The 21,204-nt window shown below is 38.0% G+C and overlaps 1 protein-coding gene and 1 long non-coding RNA gene across 2 annotated transcripts in view; one reads left to right on the top strand and one right to left on the bottom strand.

Annotated features, from left to right (window-relative positions):
* Positions 1-21,204, bottom strand: part of LOC127206697 (uncharacterized) — a 196,895-nt gene that overhangs the window by 33,965 nt on the left and 141,726 nt on the right. The gene's annotated exons all lie outside the window — the stretch shown is intronic.
* The window catches only part of Bank1 (B cell scaffold protein with ankyrin repeats 1), a 254,947-nt gene that overhangs the window by 199,969 nt on the left and 33,774 nt on the right, over positions 1-21,204 (top strand). Inside the window, exons 8-10 of the mRNA XM_051166054.1 lie at positions 5,719-5,794; positions 8,484-8,792; positions 11,888-12,193. Coding sequence (XP_051022011.1) covers positions 5,719-5,794; positions 8,484-8,792; positions 11,888-12,193 — 691 coding nt within the window. The remainder of the gene's footprint in view (positions 1-5,718; positions 5,795-8,483; positions 8,793-11,887; positions 12,194-21,204) is intronic.

Genomic DNA, 21,204 nt, shown 5'->3' with positions numbered 1-21,204 from the left:
TTAAAGATCTTGAGCCTGGAAATGAGTGTACACTTTAATATTTTATAATTTTGGATTCTTTGGTTTTATTCTTTATATTCTAGTTTAAATACAGCTTATCCTTTTTCAACCTTGTAACTGAATATGAATGTTGACAGAACGATGACCATATGAAAAACATGACAACAAAAGCTCTAATTCTGTAGTAAAGCACTTTTAAAAACATGCAGATAACAGTTCCAAGGTGTTTTCCATTTACCATGCTTTATTCTGAGCACTTAATATCAGTTACACTTTTCCAGTAACTCTATGAGGTGAGATACATTTAAGCTCTTTTGTTGTCTAAAGAGGCTAAAGCAGAGAGAAATTTGCTGAACTAATGTGAGTAATAATTAGAAAGAAAAATTTGAATCCAGATTACTCTGATGGCTTTTCTTATCTCAGGACTCTTAACCCATGGACTGTTATGTACATGTTATGTGCATGTTTGGAAGGATGCTGCTTAGTCAAGGCAGGCCACCAAACAGGAGCAACTGCACTACAGATGTCTACAACTAAGCTACTGTAAGCAAGTACTGCCTTTAGACTTCCTTTCACAATATACAACTGTCACCTACTCTTTGGAGCATGGCTTCCCACCTTGCCTTGGATCTATATGGACCACCCAGCCTTGCCTTTGCTTTGTTTTTCTAGAACATGAACATTCATTCTTCCTCCAACTCATTTGCTGTCTCTTCATCCATTGGGTCAGGAAACTTCCATTAGTTGTATTCAGGCTGAGTCCCACAAACCCTTCTCATCCTTTAAAACCAAGTCTTAACTATGTTGTAAAAAAAGATTTCACTACTATCTTATACTGAAACCTGTAATTAAACAAAATTATAATTTCTTGGAATATTTTACATTGATTTTTTTCCAAGCTGAAAATTCAGGATCTTAGGGGAATGTTCCATTACCTCGTCCTGTCTTCTTACAAGCTTACTATTTAGTATAGCATTGTACACTGAGAAAATCTTTAAGAAATGTTCCCTGCCTGATCGTTCCATGTTGGTGATAATGATCATACTTAGAACTGTCATTTGTAGATGGTGTACTGAGAACTTCTCAGGATGCAGTTGTTGAGTATTTTTGGTAAAGTTCTCCAATCCAGAAACTCTACCTAAGAGTTCTATGCTCAGGTCTAATTATCATCCTGAAGTCAAGAAAGGGTAACCAAGAACATCTCTATTCTTAGTTTAGACTTTTGAGTATGTGGTTAACAGCCTTCTTGTATCTCTGCCATTTTCCTCTTTCTTATGCTTATTCCCTGAAGCCCTTCCTCCTCATCCTTCCTCCTCATCCAGCTTCATCTCCAAATGCGCACACAGTTCTATGCTTTTCATCCTATGTACTGTTCAGAACTTTGTTGTACCAAGCTTGCACAGTTAATTTCATGGCCAATTTATTATCTTATACTTTGGAGAGGAATGAGGCAGTAGTTGAACGAGTATATTTTTTTTTAATTTATTTATTTTATCTTTTTGTGCCTTATTTTTTTATTAATTTATTCTTGTTACATCTCAATGTTTATCCCATCCCTTGTATCCTCCCATTCTTCCCCCCCTCCCATTTTCCCATTATTCCCCTCCCCTATGACTGTTCCTGAGGGGGATTACGTCCCCCTATATATTCTCATAGGGTATCAAGTCTCTTCTTGGCAACCTGCTGTCCTTCCTCTGAGTGCCACCAGGTCTCCCCCTCCAGGGGACATGGTCAAATGTGAGGCAACAGAGTACGTGAGAAAGTCATATCGCACTCTCCACTCAACTTTGGAGAATGTTCTGACCATTGGCTAGATCTGGGTAGGGGTTTAAAGTTTACCACCTGTATTGTCTGTGGCTGGTGCCTTAGTTTGAGCGGGACCCCTAGGCCCAAATCTGCCTATCATAATGTTCTACTTGTAGGTTTCTAGGACCCTCTGGATCCTTCTACTTTGCTATTCTCCCATGCTTCTCTCATTTAGAGTCCCAATAGGATGTCCTCCCCTCTGTCCCAGTTTCCTGGTAAGTGAAAGCTTTTGTGGGACATGCCCTTTGGGATAGTATGCAGATATAAGTGAGTATATACCATTTGAATCTTTCTGCTTCTGGGTTAACTCACTCATTATGATCATTTCTAGCTCAATCCATTTGTCCACAAATTTCGGGAATTCCTTGTTTTTAATAGCTGAGTAGTATTCCATAGTGTATATGTACCACAGATTCTTTATCCATTCTTCTACTGAGGGACACTTAGGCTGTTTCCATGTTCTGGCTATTATGAATAAGGCTGCTATGAACATGGTTGAGCAAATTTTCTTGTTGTGTGCTGGAGCATCTTCTGGGTATATTCCAAGGAGTGGAATAGCTGGGTCTTGAGGAAGCCCTATTCCCATTTTTCTGAGATAGCACCAGATAGATTTCCAAAGTGGCTGTCTTAGTTTGCATTCCCACCAGCAGTGAAGGAGTTGAATGAGTACATGTTATACAGTATGTTGAGTAGCCCGTAGCTAACTGCTCCTCTGAAATCGTCAAAACACAGGGTTGCCTCCGTACTTGCAATTCAGCTCTGTTAGTCTGATTTCTTGGTTATGTCTTATTAACCAAATCAGTAGTTTTATCTGTCCACTCTAAAACTAGTCTCTGCTTCAGAAATTTGGGGGCTATTTTATACTTGCACATCCACTCCGAATATATTTTCAAGCTTCCTGGTTCTAATACAAAGGGTGTTTAAGCTGAACATGTGCTCTCTAGACCTATAGCTTAGTTCTGGGTTGTACTGAAAATGTTTTGTTAATCAGTGTCCTCCTCCAAGAAGGCAGAGAAATATCTGAAGGAGTGATCTTAAAAGGATGGCTTGCCCTAAGAGCAGGCCACCAGATATTGAGTAGGTAGAAACTTTCATGGTCATATTTAACTCCCTTCTTCTAGTCTTTGACATTGGAGTTCTTAAACATCCCGTCTATACCACATCCTGTCCACACAATCACTGTAGTCCTTGACTATAATGAAGCACACCTGCTCTCTGATGTTGTCAACCTATATTTTGAAAACCGAATCCTGCATATAGTTACCTTCTGACCGTTTGTCACACTGTGCCTAAAAGGAAACCTTGCACATGATTTGTTTCATTATTTACCCACGCTTAGCTTTCTAAGATTCTTCAGGCTGAGTCTACAAAATTCTGTTATGATTCTCCTCACCAGGGTCACCAGCAACAGTCCCTGACAGATAAACTGATTTCAAAGCTTTTCCTTTGAACTATGGTGAAGCATTAAACTTTGTGATATGTCTCCTGATTTTCCTGTTGTATCTCTCTCCAGATGTTTCCTTTTGCTTGTCCTTTCATCCTCCGCCTGTGATGACTAGAATCTTGTTCCAGTGGGTTTGGAGAGTTTCTGGATGACCTGTCTCTTGATAGAAGCAGGGTATTGAAATCAGCCAACACCACTGTTTTGGAGTCAATACAATTCTCTACTTTAATTCTCTATTTTATCTATAATGATGGTTTATTAAATAAAATAGTATATCTTGTTTTCCCTTATCTTCCAGGAACAATATGATAATTTTGACTTTATAGTTTTAACTTTTTTCCTTTGATAAAGGCATATACGCAATACAGAAACTTGACTAACTATTTAACAGTATATGAATAAAGTCAGGCTTAGGAAAGGAAACCATGCTCCCTTAAAAGTATCTATAAGAAAGAAAATCTATTAAACTCCACATTATACTAATTAAACACTCACTACATGGTAGAGATGTGTTTGATTAACTTACTATAATTAGTCTTTCTTCACAAAATGAGAGGCATACATAGTATAACCCCCATTTCACAGGGTAGAACACTGAGGTTTAAAGTATTTTGCCTGACATTGCATAGCTGATAAATTCTCCAGTTGTGATTTGTCTCTCAGTTTATCTACAAAGCCCATCCTCTGTTCACTAGAACACATAGCCAAACATTAAAGTGTCTAGATGTCAGAGTAGCATGAGACTTGTCTGTGACTCCATCATTGAGTTTACATAAGAGTTATGATATTAATGTGCCACAAATCGAGCATATTTTTAAAATATTATTGCAAGGACCTTGAGGCCAAAACATTTGCTTTTCTAGAATAAATATTTCAAATAATTTCATTCCAGAGAATGAATTACTCTATATAGCATTAATTATATAAAATATTAATTGTACATAACTTGAGCCATGGATAAAATTTGGAGGGAGCTTCCTTTGGGATATTCTTGGATTTGGGCTGTTTATAAATACTGTATGGCTACAATCATAACACAAAACTTACGCCAGTAGGTTTTAATTTTTTATATTCATATCTAGACACTTACTCACTAGCTCTTAATGTATAGTCTTTTTCATAATTCTTAAGGGCTTTGGAAATGATTTCTGATGTCTAAAGGGACTAACAATTTCTTATGCAACTTTGAGAGTACTCTAGAGTTCTAAAATATATTCTTGATCTACATTATAAAATGTACAGGTTATTCTAATTGGAAATCAAAGGTATTCTTATTAAACAGTCATTTGAACACTAACACTCGAAAATGTTAGTCAACACATCAGTGTTATCATTTCATATATTACACTTAGGAGAAGTGAAAGTGGTCTAAAATGAGTTATAATACTCAATAAAGAACTGAGGTACTTTTTTTTTTTTTATTCTTAAGATTCCCTTGAAAACTAGAAGTTACAATGTTTTTGTGAAGAGCACTGATCAAAAAATAAATCAATTCCATTTGGGTTCTCATTGTCCAGTGTAGATGGTTAAAGAACATTGATGAGGTCACTGTATAGGCGAAATACCTCAGCATACGATGGCCAAGTGTACCAATGTGGATGCTGCTACATTAGAACAAATGGCCTCGTCATTTCCATCAATTCTGCTGAGAACAAAAATGTATCTTTGAATAAGACATTTGAAGTGTGTGTTTAAAACTTATGGTCCTTTGTAGATACAGTCAACACTCCATCCTTTTCTCTATGCAATTTTGACAAACATAGTTGCTATTGCTTGGCTTTTTCTAAGAAGAGTGGTATGTTCCACAGTTATAGGAGCTCTGTCTCCTCAGAAAGTTTAAATAAAACTAGTTCTTCCAGAAATAATAGGATTTCATTCTCTCTCAGTAATTCTGACTTCTAAATATAGCAGAATCTGGGGTGTGATTCAGTGGTGGAATGAATGCTTAGCCTGTGGGAGGCCCTGGGTTCAAGCTCCCCCACTGCTAAATAAGTTAGTATGTAAGCAAGTAAATAAATAAATACTAGAACTGACTTCAAAATGACAATAAATAGAAATAAATCAGCTTGTTTTTCCTTATAAAGACATTGAATAAACACCTTTATAATTTTGTTACTTTTACTGTATTATAACAGACCTAATATAATTAGTATCTTTCAACAGTGTTAAGAGAACCAGTTGTATTACATCTGATGCATGCCTTTACCACACCCAAACTCATGAATATTGCTCTCTTCAAGTGTCAAAGCCGTTGTTGTGTTTCTTTTTTAAATCAACTTATTATTCAAGATGGATGGCTTAGTTTCTTACCTGTGCTTTTAATACCATGTATCATTAAGCACATGTAGATGGTAATTACCAGAATTGTTAAAAAGAAGAATTAAGTATTTAATAAAACTTTAACATCATGTCTTTTCCTGTAGATAAGATCAGCACACATTATTAAAAATTACCTTCCTTCCTTTCAGAGCCAAAACGTTAGCAGAAATGAGCAAGAAAATGAGTATGAAGAGGATGTTTTCTTGTTTCCTACATCTTCACCCTGTAAGTCTTCCCTGTCTCCATGACCACATATAGGCTTATAGTATGGTGCATGAAACTCATAAATAAGACAGACTGAACAGAATGTGACATAATATTTCAACAATCAAAGGATTTTTAAATAATATTTTGGTAAAGATATCTCACCTACATTTGTTAACTTATCTGCCCTTTAACAAGATCAGGATTTAATAATCAAATATGCATTTTCCTACCCTGAAAAATTATAGGAATCACTTTGATGTTATTCTCTGAGTATTTGAAAACTGTGCTTCCAAATCTGTTTTCCAAAACTGAATCACAATGTCCGTGGAGCTGAGTTCTCTCAGCTGTGAAGTAGGAAGTTGAGGAAGGATGCTTCATAAGATCCACAGCACATGCAGGTCCAGGTCTAACATTTGAAGGCGAATCTCATGGTCCTCCATGTTCAGGCCAGGTCTCATTAGCATACAGTGGCTTGTTTTCCATCTTCACCAGCGTTTATGATGGGGATCTCACCCTTCATTTCTGAAGATTCCTGCTATACCCCCAATGTCTCCATCTACTGACTTCCCTCCTGAGATAACAAGTGTTTTTTTCTTTTCCTTTCAAGTTAGTTCAAAATTCTTGAAGTCACTCTGGACTTTTGCTCTTTGTCTCCCGCTCTATGCCCACCCCACCATGGTATTCTTGACTGCACCTGCAAAATATTGCCAGCATTCAACCAATTGTCATTCCTCATTATTATTTATCCTAGAAAGAGACTGACTATGCCTCTACCTCAGGGTATGGCAATTTCTGCTTCCTCCATATGCTCTTCCTCCCTGGTTCATCCTAATTTCCTTGCTTGCTCCATCCAAATGTAATAACTCCTGTTTTACCATTTTTTGAAATTTCCCTTTGCTTTTACCTCTTTCCACTGTGCTCAGCATCTATAGTTCACTTATCTGGTTCTTCACTTATGGCCTGTTCCCTTCATTTTAATTACCTGTCCTGAGAAATGAGGTTGTTTTCTCCATGTCCATATAGCAGTACACAGTCAATGCTCAGTTAGACACTACTGACCACAAGCTTCTCAAATGACAGGCTAATATGAAAATCAGATAAAGTCCAATGCAATGCTTATGAAATATAGTGTGATAAAATCTTTCAAACATTGTCACAATACACATATTAATATCATATATTAAACTAATAAACTGATTAAAAGGGTTATAGGTTATATATTTTATAAAAGGTCATATTAAGTTCATTATTAATACTGACCACACATTTCTCATAATATTCCACCCTCTGAAGAACTGACAATAACAAGAGAACATTGTTGCAGCTTCTTGTAAAGAAAACTCTCATCTCTACAGCTGGAACTGAGAGCTCTCATCTGTGCAACTGCAGCTGGACTCAGCCCCCAGTTTTCACGGGACTGGTGCAAAGTCCAAGCCCTCACTCACCATCACATTAGTGATGGGACACCCTGAAACCCTTTCCTTCACCAAGTCTGAATTCCTGCTTGGATATATCCAAAAAGCACCTGGAACTTCAGTTCCTTGTTAGTGTCAAATGCTGGTTCTAAAAAGTACTGGTGTGCAATGTCCTGTACTCTGACTGTAATTCTGGACTGATGACTGACTTTCTTACACAAAAGAGTGAAGGGTCTTCAGGCACTTGTGGCCGAGCAAAAGCTTCCTTCCAGTCATTCCATCATCTCCATCAGCATTTCTAGGGACTTCTTTACATTAGGGTCAATGTTTAGGTGTTAGGAATAGGAAGATGAATGAGACCTCTAAAGAAAACTCACACACACACACACACACACACACACACACACACACACCTGCTCTTCCCATACTGGTATTTATAGAATCTAAGTCCATTTCTAGAAGCAAAATTTGTGTTTTTCTTCTTTGTAAAAGTAAAGATTGTACAAGACACCATTATAGGTATTCTTTTCCACTGCCCCAATTTTTTTCTCACTGCTGAAAGGTTTCTACTGTGTGACTTCATTTTTCAAAACAAAAGTCTTCTCCCCTACACTGTATTCTTTAATATTTAAAGCTATATTTCCATTCGGCAACATTTGAAAAAACTCTTTTTCATTGAAAATGATAACACACATTCCAACATGTGTTTGAAAGATCAAAAAGATTATCTCTCATTTTCACTTGTAAACAGAAAACATTATATAAGTAGTTTTACAGATGTGAAGTTGTTGCAGCCTATTGTTTTGTGCTATTCCTGGGTTGTTAGTGTATTATTATGTAACATAAAAGTAAGCGTGTTGTGTTTCTTAGAATAAAGATATTGACTCAATAATTTGGTTAAATTTCAGAACAGAATGCATTTTATCTATAGGTATGCTTTCTCCAGCAAGAAAGACATTTTTACCAAATAATACTTTCCAAAATTAATGAAGCACCCATAATTATATAAATTGTCATGATTACCACATTAAGCAATATGTATAATAAATATATAGAGATGCTAAGTAGAGGCACGGAGTCATTTCCAACAGTTACTCTACTGAATCAAAATATCACTGTTTGTGTGGCTGGGTCATATATTCAAGAAACCAGAGTAGATGGATCTTAGATGTCCAATAGGTAAAGAGAAGCTGTGCAGTGGGCAGTGTTTTACAGATAGCAGCTCACAAAAGTCTACTAACTGCTCCAGACAATGTGTGTAAGTGAAGTTGTTCAATCTTCGTCATACATAGCCCCGCCGTCTCCAGCATTTCATCATGAGCTCAGGAACACACATAGGCAGAGCACAGACAGATCTGAGGAACCCCAGATGGCTGGTGACACAAAGGAGGAAGAAGCAAGTGCTGAAGCAAGACCCGGCCTGCCAGAGGCCAACAATGAAAGCTGGGAGAGCCAGTATGATGACCTGTATGTGTTCATTCCTGGAATTGATGCAGAAGGCAACACTCAAGAGCCACTCACACACTGCAGACCACCTCTGCCCCCACCACGGCCGGGGACGGCTGCGTCCCAACTAGAAAGACCTCACTTCACCTCACAAGGTAAGTGAGCAGAATGAAAAGAAACAATTTACGTGTCAGACCCTAGAAGACCATCAAATGTATGGCCATTGCTTGAAAAGGTGAAATTTGAAGGGGGTGAAGAGATGAGATGGCTCAACAGTTAAGAGCCCTTGCTGCTCTCGGAATGTACCTAGGTTCTTTTCCCAGGACCTACATAATGGCTCACAGCTGTCTGTGACTCTACTCCAAGGAATCTGTCCCCTTCTTCTGGCACCTCTGGGCACTGAATACACTTAGTACTCATGCATACATGCAAAAAAATTTTCATGCACATGACATAAAAAATATGTCTTCAAGAGAATCTTTGAAACCATAAGGCACTATCTCTTAGAAGGCTCATGTTTATCAACATAACATGCACTAAGGTTCCACACTATAGTAGAAAACCGAACCTGGGAAACACTTCTCTGACACTTTCAACATGTCTTCATTGCTCACCGCAAGCTTAGGTGGACCCTTGAGAGATAAGAATGCAATTAGAACATGAAAATCTGTGGGAGAAGAAAACAGGTTAGCAGCAGAGTGGCCACAAAATTTCACTCTATTTTTCATGTTTGAAAACTTTTAAATAATGAAGATATAAAATGGAAATATTGACCCGTGTCAGGTTAAAATGTCTATAAGATATAATATTATATCACATTGTTCATAAGTCTGCATATATAATATATTGGTTAGGAAACCTAATACCACTATTTTATAAGTTTAACCAGATACCTGTGACCAAAATTATACTCCTGGCCAATATACTCCTGAAAACTAAAACACACAAGAGGCACCCCCAAAAACACTTTTTATTTAGAAATAATATTGCCATGTTTATTTGCTTAATATTTTTATATATACTTACAAGTGAGTTTCATCATAATGCATATTATAGAAAATAAAATGTATTTAATCATATTCATTCTCCCATACCTTCTTATGCCCTTCTCACTCACGGGTCCCCTTAGTCTTGCCAATTGATTTCTTTTCTACTTTCATATCTTTTCACCAAAGCACTGAAAAGTGAGAAAAGAAAATGGCACTATTTGTCAACATAATTTTATAAATTTTCTTTTTTAGATTTATTGAATTTTTACTTTATGTGTACATGAACGTTTGGCTGGCCTGAACAGATGTATGGGCACCATGTGCATGTCTGTGAGATCCCATGGGACTGGGGTTATAAACACGTGTAAGCCATGTTAGATCCCATGGGACTGGGGTTATAAACATGTGTAAGTCATGTTAGATCCATGGGACTGGCTTATAAACACGTGTAAGCCATGGTATGGCTGCTGGTAATCAAACTCAGGTCCTTTTTCAAGAGCAACAAGTGCTCCCGGACATTGAGTCCATTTATCAAGATGTGTCCTTGAGTTATCGAAAATAGGCATCAGGTTCCACGTGTGAGACTGACAGATATATTCATTGGATGAGCTACTATTATATACCACTATAGAGCATCTTATTTTACCTTCACAACAATCAAGAGACTGAACTATCATCATGAACCATCTGCCACTCGGATACCAGGCCAGAAAGCCTCTAACCAGAATGTTTACTATCAGGGTGTTGTATTTGCTATACATATATGTGCCCTATTATGTTAGCCATTGAAATGATTCACTCATAGGAACGATTCATTTAATATTTATTAGTATACAACCTGGAATAAGAAAACTTAGGCCCCGTTCTTTAATGCAAAGTATAATCTGGCAGTTTTAAAGATAAAAAGTAAAATATATGAGTTTAAATGTGGGTCCAACTTTAGAACGAGTTGGAAAGAGTGGTGGGTGGGAAACAAAGAGAGCTAACAGCTCAGGAAATGGGTTCATAAAAGTGAGACAGTTGACACATTTTGCTAAAAATGAAGTGCTGTAAAAGTCTTTCCCACACACTTAATCAGGTTTCTCCCTGAGGCTGTCAGGCAAACAGAAGTTCTGGAGTCAAAAATCTCAGAGCCACATTATTCATGCAGAAAGAGGTGAGGCATAATGATTTTAAAGCCAGCGCCAGGCATATAGGTAATTAACACTTCTTAGGTGAAGCTAACCAGAAGAATAACGTTTAAGATGCTTTGGAAGGGTGTTATGGTGGCCCCTCCCAGAACTACCAAAAGCAATTCCTGAGTATTCTTGTAAAAATACTCTTTTGTGTGGTTCTATTAATTGTATTTTCTCTGGGCGTCTAAGATTTTCCACTAAAATCCCAATTATAATTATTATTATCATATTTATGTTATCCAAACAAAGGCAAATTGAAAATAAAAGAGTAAATAGTAATATTCATATTGAAAGATCTTCTCATTGGCCTAGAAGAGGGCCCACGTTATTTTTAACTTATTAACCAGAGTACTTCACATGCTTGTCTGCTCAGTGACTGCTTCTAAAATATCAGGATATTCTTACAAAGTAGGTAAATACGTTACTGAATTTGGGCCCTTAAAAGATTGACTGTGTGACTGCTTTCTATCACACAGCCAACCCTTAAGCCACGCCCATACTCTATCATGTTGAGACCTCCACTTTGCTGTCCTGTTTCTGGATGGGGTTCGTATTCACCTGTGAAAACCAAGAGTTAGACTTTGGAACATCAGTTTGTCATAGCAGAGAAACACTTGCTAGGACACATCCTGGCAGTACATCTGGCTGCTTCCTCAAATCATTTTCAGAGAAATCAGATTTTAGATGAAATATTCAGTACAAGCAATAAGGAAAGGAAGATGACTTATTGAAAAAAAGTCTGCAGTTTTATGCTTTAAAACATCCCCTTTCAATTGGAGTTTGATATACATACATTTATATACATCTAAATTTCCAGATAATAAGTACACACCTAAAATAATGTTTGAGAAATATTAAAAACTGGCATTTGCATAAACTGATTTCATATGATGCAGGAAATTAAAGAGAGCCATACGATTGCATAAAAGATGAGAATAAACCTAAACAAGTGGTTTTTTTTTATTTAGTTCAATTATCTTTATTGCTTATTTCTTTTATATATTTATTAATTTATTCATATTACATCTCAATTGTTATCCCATCCCTTGTATCCTCCCATTCCTCCCTCCCGTGTTTTCTAAGCAGGGAAAATGATGGAGAACCAAATGGAAAGAAGTCAGAACAGGAATAACCTCAGTGTGAATCAAGAGACAAGAGAAGAACACAGCAAAGAAGAAAAGAAAGGAGACGAAGCGCAGGAGGAGGAGGAGGGGGAGGACCCATACACATTCGCTGAGACTAATGACAATGAGTATGATCTGATACTGGCCAGTAAGAGTGTAAAGAAAAGAACTGGAAATCGGTCTTTCATTATAAACAGACCTCCTGCCCCAGCACCCCGGCCTACTCACATCCCTTTCAAAGAAGAAACAACACCTTATATAGCTCAAGGTAATATTTTGTTGTTTATGAACTTTTTTTCTCAACTTTCAAATTTTATGTGCATGGATGTTTGTCTCTATGCATGTCTCCGTGAAATGCATGCCTGGTACCCAGGAAAGCCAGAAGAGGGTATCACATGTTCTGGAAATAGGATTACAGAGCATTATAAGGTACTATGTCAGTGCTGGAAATTGAACATGGGTTCTTTGAAAGAGATGCCAGTAACTTTAGCTACTGAGCCGTGTCCCCAGTTCCTACTTATTGCTGTTTTTGTCCCTTGACTTATGGGAGACATGGGGTTAGGGTGGAAAGTGAGTTGGATAGTGATTTAGAACTCTTCTAGAGGTTGTGAGCATCTTTTCAAGTCACATATAAGTCACATTGGGTGGCTTCTTAATCTTTTTATTAATTCTTTGAGAATTTCAAACATGCATATAATATCATATTCACCCCTCCTTCAGTTCCACATTCCCCCTCGCAACTTTCTGTCTTTTTTTAAAATAATATACCTAGTCCACTTTATGATGCCTATACAGTAATATGAGTGGAGCCATCATCTTACCTACCAAGAGCCATACAACCTGAAAGAAAACTAACTCTTCTGCTCTTAGAAGCCACTGTCAATGGCTCCTCATTTAGGTGTGGGGTCTTCTGAGCCCATGCTAGAATTTTGACTGACGTGATATTGTGCAGGTCTTGCACAGGCAGCCAAGGCTGCTATGAGATCATGGATGCATCAGTCTGGTCCTGTGCAGAAAACACTGTTTTTCTCCAGTTTTCTTGCTCTTACAATTTTTCTGTTCCTTCTCCACATCTCCTTGGAGATATGGAGGTGATAGAGATGGTACCGTTTGTGGCTGAGCACTCTACAGTCATTTAGTCTCTGCACATTGACCGGTTGTGAGTTTTGGTGTTAACTTTGTCATCCATTGTACCAGGAAACTTCTCTGATGAGGTCTGAGAGCTGTGCTAATGTGTGAGTAGAAAGATATAACTTGGAAGGCAGTTTAATAGTGTCCATTTAGCAAAATAATAGTATGTTCATTCCCGGGCCTATAACCTCTCCAGCCATGTGTTTTTGGCCAGATTTACAGTGAAAGGTAAGCATTTACTCTTGTGGAGTGAACCTTAAATACAAGCAGTTAGTTACCTCCATATTATCTGTACCACTATGGTACCCATGGCCATAGCTTGCCATTACTATCACTATAATAGCTGATAGGTTTCATAACTGGTTAAGAGTCATAATACCTTCCTGTACTATAAAATCTAGAGAACAGGTAGTCATCTTATTAGTACAAATTAAATTTCTTCATGCCCTATGACCTAAGTTTGAGATGTCTTCAGCAATAATAGGGCCTTACCTGTGATTGTAAGTTATGATGGTCAACTCAGAGCATTGTTTGTGGGCGTCTCTGGCATATCCCTGACAAATAAATCAAACCAAGTGGTGGTATCTCATAATCTGGAAATGTACTTTTTATTTACAAACAATGACTCTTGGGAGACCATGATCTACAGGTTTAGGATTACCCCAGTTAAACCCTTCTATTATGTATGTTTCAATGTGGATTTTTCAAACATTCTTACATATTAGTTATCTTCTCTATGTCCTAAGCCTTCCTCCCCATTATTCTCACAATTCCATTTTAAATTTAGGAAAATAATGAATATAGAAGAGTGATGGAGATGATATAAATATATTATTCACATATTAAACCCTCAAAAGAAATAAAAATTTTAAATAAAAATTAATAAAGGAAAATTAACATTTTTCATGCTTTCTAACTCTTTAGCAATCAGGATGAATTTAATTTGATAGTTCTTACTTAATTCTACAAAAGTCAATTAGAGTGAGAGAAAGAGAATAGGAAATTAGGGTTGTGTGTTCAGTCAGAATAAGCAACTGGTGACTGAAGCGATAGCATTGGGTGGCTTTTGCCACACCTTTACTAGTCCTCTGACTCAAGCAGATCTACTAAATGGAATGTCCATCATTTCCAAGGAAGTCATCCATTCATAAGGAGGACATCAATATGCACCACTGTTGATTCTTGTCAGCACAGAGTGGCAGCACAATGTTGACATACCTGTAGTGTAACATAGCCAAAGAGGAAGCTGTAAAGTACAGAATAGAAGAAGAAAACCGAGTAAAGAATCCAAGAATATCATTTTTCAAAGGCTAAATGAAGAAAAAGCAGAGGGACAGAGGAAGCCATGATGACATTCTTAGGATCTGAACAAAGAATGACTTTGATACAGTTATTCTAATATAGAAAAGGATTCTATGTATTTCTTGGGTTCTAGCAAAGTCAGACATTAAGGAAACTAAAGTGTTTCAAAAAGTACAGTGTCTAACAGAAAGAAGAGTCTGTGTCCTACTTTGGTCTGCCATCCAGGATATCAATAGAGGCAACTGCTGTGATCTCTCACTCAGGGGACAGCCTGTGTGGTTTGCATTGCCTGTCTGATTTCAGAGATAAGAGAACTGATGCTGGGAGAATGTCAGTGTCCTGCGCGAATGATGAAGCAAGAAGCAGCAACAGTAGCATGGGAGTCCATGTCCTTTTGCTCCCTGCATCTGGGAACCACAGAGTTCCTTCTACCAAAACATTAACTTCATGGTCATGCATTCACATTTATTATTTCCCACTTCTCACCTACAAGATCCACAATAGAAGAGATCAACACCGTCTGAATTCAAAAACTGAGAGAATTTATAAATATTAGCTGATGAATAAATGGCAGAAGAGGCAGGATCTACATCCACATGGCTACAGTAGAAGACTTCACAAAATTATGGAAGATATTATAAAGACTACATCAGCTGACTAATTCCTTTTTCTCCTGCTCTAAAGCATTCAGTGTTTGTAGCATGCCAATTTGCAGGCAAGAGCCCACACAGAACAGAGCTCCAAGACATCTTCTCTTCTACCTGTTATAGATCTATGGGAGAGTAGCTCTGCTCTGCCTGTAGCTCTCCACCGTTCTCTACCCACAGAAATGTAACTTAACAATTCAAAACTGAACATACATACAAGCATACATACAAACATACATACATACACACACATACATACATACATACATTTTATCAGGAGACATGCTTCTGATTATGTTGTGTGAAACACACTCTGAGATTAAGAACTGCAACAAGAAGAATTCATTTTTCATTATACGATCTGCTTGTTCTCAGATCTCATGTTCTAAATACTTCCCTCTCCCTGTTATGTTAGACGGGGTCAGGCACATCAGGCATCAAAAAACAGTGAAATTCTATAGATTTATATCTTCTAGTGGCAGAGTCCTTGATTTAAAACAAATCAAGGAGAGAAAATGGTAATCAGTACACCATAGATAGGCTGGTAGTACAACTCCATCTTAGATAACGCAAAGATATGAATTCCTATTAGGGAAAGATTTTAACATCAAGGAGTCATGTTTTATTCTCCCCCAATACAATTATTAGGACAAAGATAAGACCGAATCCATGTAGCTTATTTGGGGCAGAATACAATTCCCCTTTCAATTTGCAGTCGCTCCCGATGTATGCTTGGCATTTTGCACTGCAATGAAGTTGTATATGACCTTCTAAGGGAGTTTCAGCCACCGAGACCCTAAAATGTCAAGCACAACTCAGTTGCTTTCAGAGAATTTCCACTTGAAGTTCACTTGTACTTGAACTGATCACATACAATGAATGAGGGAGGGGGGGGGTCCTTGTAGAAACTCTTGGGGAAATTCATCTCTATGGCTGTGAATGTGACAGAGCAGATTAGCTTCTATCTTCATTAGTAAAGGAATATATTCAAGTGGGTTAAAGCAGGTCTTAGAGCTAGAACCTTGTAGCCTACTCTCTGCCTAGGTGACCTCAGCTGTCCAAGACATTTAGTTTCAGGACACCATATGCATGTCACAGGTGCTCGCAGAACAGAGTGACATAGCTATCCTTCTGTTTGTAAGGTGAGGGTCCATTCCTTTCTAGGTGAAGTTCTTAATCTTTCCGTGAAAGGATGCTGGTCCACCTCCACAAAGGAGCTGGCAATATGACTGAATATGTACTGTTCATTGAACAGAAGCAATGCTGCTATGTAACTTGGGTTTAATAAATAGTGCTCCTTGTCCTCAAAGCAGAACACCATAGTCTCTTGGCTTATTCACAGAGACACTGAATGAAACCAAGGAGGACTTTCCAGGCCATCTGTTAAAGCATTGATATAAGAATTAATCTTATTGCCCTCATATTTCAAGGACTCAATTCCTTGCTCATGTAAAATGAGAAAGAGGCAATATTCAAATTGGTGTGAACTGACATTACAGATTTGCACGCGTGACCAAAATGAATGAAAGTATCATCAAGCACTTAGATTTTTTTTCAATTGCACCACTTTTTGTGTTCTGCCCTTAATATGTTACAGTGAATGTGTCTATGGTAAAAGTTTAATTTTCTGTATGGTAGTAATTCTCAATGGCTCCCAGAAGTCACTAAGCAATCTCTAGAGAGATTTTTTGATTTTCATAAATAGGGTAGTACTAGTGTCACCTAGGAGGTGGCACTCAGAGGGACCTGCTGAATTTAAAGATCAGCCTTCTACAATTCCAGTGCAAAAGCTCGCATAGTATAAAATGTCAATGGGACCAATGTTGACAAGCTCGCGTCCACATTATTGCTGTTTTTTAGCAAGGGTAAACATTTGAAATCTTTAGACAATGTTCATTTAACAATTGCCCCCCCATACACATACTCCCAAACACACACACACACACACACACACACACACACACACACACACACACACACACACACACACTTTAGATTTCTTGAATTGGCAATGTTTTCTTCTAGGACTTTTACTGTGGACATCTTTTTTTTTAATTTTTTTTATTAATTTATTCTTGTTACATCTCAATGGTTATCCCATCCCTTGTATCCTCCGATTCTTCCTCCTTCCCATTTTCCCCAGCACACAACAAGAAAATTTGCTCAGCCATGTTCATAGCAGCCTTATTCATAATCGCCAGAACATGGAAACAGCCTACGTGTCCATCAGTAGAAGAATGGATAAAGAAACTGTGGTACATTTACACTATGGAATACTACTCAGCTATTAAAAACAAGGAATTCCCGAAATTTGTGGATAAATGGATTGAGCTAGAAATGATCATAATGAGTGAGTTAACCCAGAAGCAGAAAGACTCAAATGGTATATACTCACTTATATCTGCATACTAGCCCAAGGGGCATGTCCCATGAAAGCCTTCACTTACCAGGAAACTGGGACAGAGGGGAGGACATCCCATTGGGACTCTAAATGAGAGAAGCATGGGAGAATAGCAAAGTAGAAGGATCCAGAGGGTCCTAGAAACCTACAAGTAGAACATTATGATAGGCAGATTTGGGCCCAGGGGTCCCGCTCAACTAAGGCACCAGCCAAGGACAATACAGGCGGTAAACTTTAAACCCCTTCCCAGATCTAGCCAATGGTCAGAACATTCTCCACAGCTGAGTGGAGAGTGGGCTGTGACTTTCTGTGAACATCTTTTAAACTCCAAGTGGTTAGAGAAGAATGACGATGCTCTGTGGAGCTTCATAGTGAAGAAAAATCATCAATACAATGCACGACCCCTGTGAAGAGAGATGGGACTGAACTTGATGTCACTGAGCACTCAAAGCTGTGTATCTTGGTGAGAGCTGCACAATCTCAATTAGTTTTTTACAATTTATCTTTGTAAATTATAATACCTGCTTTCCTTGGTTTTCATAAAAACTAAAGCTGCATAGGCTCTGTAGTTGCCAAAATGCAGGAGATGGTATGGATGGTGTTTTAAGTTATTCAGTAGACACGGAGTGCAGCAACCTCTATTGCCTGTTGGTGCCTGCATTCTGCCTGCATCCCCCCTCTCACATGGGTTCATATGCATTTATACTAGATTGTAAGCCTTTCAAAAATATTCAGCAGCTAGCCACATTGAAAACAATTAGAAAAAAAATGGACATAGTTTTGATCCACATAGGAGAATTCTACTATCGTATTTAGTATGTAATGGTTGTTTAAGTTCATATAACCAAATGGATTATAAAAATTAGACTTTAGAGAATCAGATCCTATAATCCTATGAAATATATAGAAACAAAACCATGACACCACTGGTACCTACTATGAAAACATTTCCTGACACAGAGAGAGGAAGGGAAAAAAATCCCATTTAGATAATTACCAATGATAAACCAAAAAGTAAACTTCTAATAGTTTTGAAAGCTTCCAGTGGCTTCCTTACCACTTAAGCCATTTATCTTTGAAATGAAAAAAAAAAAAAAATAGACTACTTGGGTTATTACTCAATTAGCATTCACTCTTGTATAACAATTTCTAACAGAACAGAAATGGCCCAAAACAAGTCAACATACTGCTGGGAAAGCAGCAGGTGTTCCATACATGTTGCTTGCCTGGCAACTGCTAGATATGCCTACTGAGGGGTGCATGTAGCCTTGGCTAATACACTCATCATGATGGCCTCAAACTGTCAATCAAAAACACCCTGTCTTCTAGAATTTACCAGCTTCCTAAATAGGAAATCTACTTAGAGTAGAGATATTCTTGTTTGTTTAAATTAAAATAAATAGTCAACTAAAATGTTTGTTGTCTAACCCCGCCCCCTCCCATTAAGTTGCATGAAATAAAGGAAATAATTGGTTGTGAGATTTCCTTTGTGGAGAGACGATCTTCACAGTAACCTACCGATAAAGCTCAAGTTTCTATTACAAATTGGAAAGAAAAGGAGTGTTTTCCCTTGAGGAAGCTAAGCATCTGTGAATATCACCCTTGTATTTCAACTCCATGGCCTTTCCCTCCAGGGAGTTATGTGCTTTCTACTACTCTGTCTCTGCCAGTCTTAAGAGGAAATATACTAAGACTAATGACTATGCGTGCACTGGCTGGTGACTAGGCACGCATTCTCCCCCAGACACAAAAGCATAGTTTCCATTTGCCTAAGCATTTATGTTCCTGCCAGGTGAAAGATCCTCATATTGCTTGGCAGATATGACCATATTCACATTCCTGTTCCAATATGGTGACCTGTGTTGGATAAACAGTCCAGATAATGAGGTGGAACTAAGGTCAGAATGTCAGCACGATGAAATGGTTTCAAACTATCAAAGTATTTGCATTCTCTTATGGAGGCTACATATCTTCTCTAAGCATCAGATGAGTCATTGGTACCACTTATGGGGTTACCACTATTTGTATATAGTGGTAGGCTATTTGTATTGCCTATGGGGTTACAGCGTTCTCTCCCTCTATTGACACCTATAGAAAAGGGCTGTTGGTACTGGTTTCCTTCTCCTTTTCTGTCTCTTTCAGATTAGCTTTTATACAGCAAGCACATAGTGAGGAAACAGATGGGGAAAACAGGGTGACAAGAACTGAGTCTTGACTCTTGTTCTTTTTCTGTCCTCTATCATCTGTAGGCACTAATAGCATGTTTGACCTCTGTCTAAATGTGCACAGTGAAATGTAGAAAGCTTTGGAAACTGATCTACCTGCGAAACCTTGGCCCTTGTGTATCCAGTGCTGGGCTGTGTAGTTGTCAATCTAATGACAAGTTGTCAAGCATATATTAAAGAACTCCCTTCTAGGAGACCATCACCTGCAAGCTCAGGACACAGTGTACAGTGTGTCTGTTTTCGCCCCTCACTTGTGATGGGCAGAAAGAATCATGGGGTTTGTGACTTGTATTTCAAATTTTCATGGATGACATTTGCTAGCGCCCAGATTTTTATCAGCTTAGCCACACAACAATAGTGCTGAAGGTGCTTTGTCCATTTTTTCAGGTAGGGGCACTCTGAGTTCTTTTGCTCTCAGGAGACGATAAATGAGGGTGACACTAGGAATGTTCCTGCAGAACAGTCTGGAAAGACAAATTGTACAAGTGAACTTGTTTTGTTTCACCCTCTCTTCCTCTGCTACTTCTGCTTTGCTTAACATTTTTGAATATTTAATACTATGCTAATTTTTTCCATTCAATGTCATTTCTGTTCTGGAGAAACTTTCATAGACCTCAATTTTTACCAATATTTAAAGTAAATGAGGGTGTCCTTTGGGACATTTGTATTGTTTAGACTTATTTTAAACCTCAAAACTTGTTCTTTTTTTTTCTTTCTTTATTGGTTTTTCGTGTTCAAAGATAATGAGAAAATAAATACTGTGTTTATCTTTCTTTTTAAAAATTCTAACTGCAGGTAACTGGGGACAAATACGATTACATTGGGTAAAGATTAGCCAATTTGACAAGTCACAATTGCATTGGTAGCATTCTTTGAACACTGACCAGGTAAAATGTAGCCGTGACAATGCTGTCCAAGAATTCAAGGACTGCCAGTGTGCGTTTTAAAAACTATAACTGCTCTTTGAATTGAATTTCTAATTTTTTTATTAGTCCAAGCCCTCTGGTTACAAACAAATAGGTCTTTCCTTGTGGCTATGTTGTATTTGAAAAGTGCCTCTGAACTTTAAAAGCCTTGAGAAGACTATTCACTAAAATCTAAATTTTTCTAAATATGTGAAACTCATCAGTAAGTCACAGGGAAATGACATGGGTGCAGCTAGTAGTGAGGTAAGGAATTCTAAGGCAGTTTAGATGTTTAGAGGACTTGGCATTGTCACCTACTGTCCACCCTGCACCTACAGCTCTGTCATCACCATCTCCTCACACCAGCACCCACCCCAGCAGTCCACCCTTGACCCCAGGTTGACCCTGGTCCAACTCTAGAGAAGTCACCCTAATGCACAGTAACTGAAGGTCAGCATTAACTGCATATCACATGGGCCAAACATCTGTAGCCAGGACAAAGGACTCCAAAAGAGCATCCAGGGTAAATTGGATTTACAGCAAATTCACACCAAGAAAGCTGGAAGGAAAAGTCAGCTTGCAAATGCTCTGTAGCTCCAAACCTCAGCAGAATCCATAAAACTCACAGGTAATGCACTGTTTAATTGGAGAAATTATTGTTTGCATTT

This window comes from Acomys russatus, chromosome 23 (genome assembly GCF_903995435.1).
Source record: "Acomys russatus chromosome 23, mAcoRus1.1, whole genome shotgun sequence".
Lineage (NCBI taxonomy): Eukaryota > Metazoa > Chordata > Mammalia > Rodentia > Muridae > Acomys > Acomys russatus.
The sequence above is the reverse complement of the archived record's forward strand: the minus strand, read 5'-3'. Positions and strand labels throughout refer to the sequence as shown.